Here is a 3,080-nt window from a genome sequence, read left to right as displayed (position 1 = left end):
CCACAGCCTCGGCGGCGCCGTCGCCATGCTGGCGGCGCTCGAGCTGCGCGTGTCCCTCGGCTGGGACGACCTCCTCGTGACGACCTTTGGCGAGCCCAAGGTCGGCAACCAGCCGCTGTGTGACTACGTCGATGCCGTCTTTGCGCTCGACGCCGAGGCCGCCGGCGCCGCGGACCCAGAGAAGCGCGTGTACCGCCGCGTGACGCACGCCGATGATCCCGTCCCGCTGCTGCCACTGACGGAGTGGGGGTACCGCTCGCACGGCGGTGAGTTCTTCATCACGAAGCCGGACCTGTCGCCGTCGGTCGAGGATGTCGTCGTCTGCCGCGGTGCCAGCGACGATCAGTGCATCGCGCAGGGCGACGTCGAGGTCGAGGAAGTGGAGGCGGTGGCCGACGAGGTTGTGCAGGAGGCGGGGGCGGAGGGACTCGCCGGGCCCGTCGAGGGGACGGCGCCCCAGGAGCGCAGGTGGGTCAAGAGATTCCCGAGCGTGCCGGCGCGCTTCAAGCTGTGGCAGCTGTTCTTCGCGCACCGGGACTACTTTTGGCGCATCGGCCTCTGCGTGCCCGGCGGGGACCCTGCGAATTGGGGCCGGGAGAAGTATCCTGACGGCCAGGGGGATGACGACGATGCCCGGCTAGAGGAGCTTTAGAGGATTGATCAGCGGGCGAAGCGACACGTTGAGCTGTAAACAGGATGAGTGGCCGAAGCGAACATATGGGAAAGGGCGCACAATTGCACTGGTGGGTTGGAGCGATTATGGGTAACGAGACTGCTGCCTGGCCCCTTTGTATTACTTTAAACCAGTCTGAATGTAGTATGATTATGCTTTTTAAAACTGCTCCCTGCATAATGGCCTCTTCGCTGCTGATACACATCTTGTTCACAGGGTGACATGATGTTGCTTCGACAGTCGGGCGACGTCGGGCTGGAGCGACCAGATACTGCGGATCGCCGACGCTGACGCCTCAAGATCAGTCCTTTTACCGCCTAGATTGACTACAAGAGTCTAGACAGGTCCCATCTCCAAGGTTTCCAAAATAGGTGCCAATGTGCCTTGGCTGCTCCACAGGTCTATGCTGTATAACAGCATGGACAGCTGCACGGGCCAGTGCAGGACCCCACGGGTAAAAAAATAAAATAAAAATAAAAATACAAACAGACTCGAAAACACACAGCAACTTCGTGCTCGGGATCGTGGCAGTGTCACCTGCTGCAATGACACGGTCCCATGCGTTCGGCCAGCAAGCCAGCAGCAAAATGTGCCCAGCAGATGATCAGCCCAAGTGGAGTGAGTCTCCACAAGTTCTATGAGGGCGAGAGCTGGGCCGTGAGCAAACATCTGGCTTACCTCAGCCTGTCTATCCCACCTGGCGCCCACTGATAACACGCTCCAGAATGTGTTTCAGACCCATTTTGGCGTGGCCTCAACGGTTAGCGCTGGCCGCGAATGATGGGCGCAGGGCGTTGGTCATAAATCTATGAGGGACGAGTGCAACTATCACATGGGCCATGTTTGTTGTTTTGTGTCTAGTGGCAGGATGCTGACGAGGCGGGGAGGGCGAGAGTGGCTGTTGATTTGTCCAAGGGTTGGAAAGGAGCCAAAACAAATAAGAGGTAGGTTGGTAGGCACGCTGGACAGATAGTGATGAGCAGCTCAAACTGGCGCCGCTCACTGCAAGGTCACGCCCGCCCTGCCCTGCCCCCTCCCCCGTGGTGAGGTGGAAAGTGGAGATCCGGCCGGCCCACGGCAGAGAGAGGTTGGCAGACAGGCGTGGCCTGGCCACCGGTACGTACCCAGATTGCATCGTCCGCCGCCCGCCGCCCGTCGCCAACCAGCCAGCCATCAAGCAAGCTGGAGGAGTGGGCGGGCTATGCACTAGTGTCGGGGGGCCACGGTTGAGCTTGGGCTCCCACTTCTATTTTTTGACAATGATGGTCGGTGAATGGGCAGACCAGCCCGCATGGCGACATGAGGATGCCCCAACCTGCAATCTCGGCATCTGAAATATCGTGGCAGGCGGCAGAGTGAGGCGGTAGACGAGGGGGCTCTTGATAGCGGCGGGATCAAGCAGAAGTGGTGGGTTGGACGAGATGATCCAGATGGGGAGGGGGAGAGGCAGAACAAGAACAGGTCGGGACTCGATGCCCCTCCCTCGTGATTGATGAGGTGCCAGCGAGCCGGCGAGCAGCCAGTCATCAGGCGGCAAAGGCAGATGAGTTGTTCAACAGGAGACGAACTGGAGCCCCAGGAGGCGAGGCATTGCTGGCTCGGCCCCTCCCAGGAAAAAAGCCCATGTCGAAAAAGAATCCCACCGTACCTACCTACCTACCTACCTACCTCAGGTACCTAGGTGCGTGACCGGGGCTGCTGGAACTGTCCCAAGTGTCCACAGACGCGGCCATGGCCCCGTCCCTGCACATGTCCATCCGCTGATGCCCGAACCGCCAGCCGCGAGGGGCCAGAGCCAGGAGCCAGGAGCTAGTAGCCAACAGCCAGCATGTCGAGGGCAGGACACAGCGGCCCCCGCTTCTCCCCTCGCCCAAGCAAAGAGGAGAGCAGGAGCAATGAACCAGCCCGATAAGTGTTTACCAGGCCGGGTAAGGTACCTAGCCAGCTACCTACCTCAGGTACCTGCCTAGGTAGCGTAGGAAGGAAGCCAGCCACAGCTTCCCCCCCCTCTTATCCTGCTCAAGAGAGGTACCTCTCTACCTGAGTTCTGGCCTTGCCTTCGTGACTTCCCACCAGTTGCCCTCGCCCCCCGGAAGCCCAAGCAGCCTGCCCCCCCCCCTTTCCCCTCCCACGACGCTTCAAACCCTGAAAGTCTCCCGCTCCGGACCCTCACCTCACCCTCGCCTTACGCACCTCACCCTGTCCACCCACCCTGCCTGGTCATTCAGTCCTGGCTGCGTCTCTGACCTGCCTGCACCTGCACCACTACCTACCTCCCTTACCTGCACTTTTCCCTCACCTCCATCTCCACACCACACCACCAACTCTCCCGCCTGTTTTCTTGTGAAAACAACAACCCACTACGATCCTCACATCCGTGCATCCCATCCCCATCCACATTACGCGT

The 3,080-nt window shown here is 60.3% G+C and overlaps 2 protein-coding genes across 2 annotated transcripts; both read left to right on the top strand.

Annotated features, from left to right (window-relative positions):
• Window positions 1–25: 25 nt before the first annotated feature.
• On the top strand, window positions 26–652 carry VDBG_05967 (triacylglycerol lipase FGL2; the record flags this gene model as incomplete). Its single annotated transcript, XM_003003479.1, has 1 exon — window positions 26–652. One exon carries the CDS (start codon window positions 26–28, stop codon window positions 650–652), a length of 627 nt encoding a protein of 208 aa, XP_003003525.1.
• A 608-nt stretch (window positions 653–1,260) lies between these two features.
• VDBG_05966 (predicted protein) lies at window positions 1,261–2,007 on the top strand (the record flags this gene model as incomplete). The annotated part of the gene is made up of 2 exons (XM_003003478.1): window positions 1,261–1,291; window positions 1,643–2,007. The coding sequence occupies 2 exons, from the start codon at window positions 1,261–1,263 to the stop codon at window positions 2,005–2,007; spliced, it is 396 nt and encodes a 131-aa protein (XP_003003524.1).
• Window positions 2,008–3,080: the final 1,073 nt, after the last annotated feature.

Source organism: Verticillium alfalfae, genomic scaffold (assembly GCF_000150825.1).
Source record: "Verticillium alfalfae VaMs.102 supercont1.7 genomic scaffold, whole genome shotgun sequence".
Taxonomy (NCBI): Eukaryota; Fungi; Ascomycota; class Sordariomycetes; order Glomerellales; family Plectosphaerellaceae; genus Verticillium; species Verticillium alfalfae.
The sequence above is the reverse complement of the archived record's forward strand: the minus strand, read 5'-3'. Positions and strand labels throughout refer to the sequence as shown.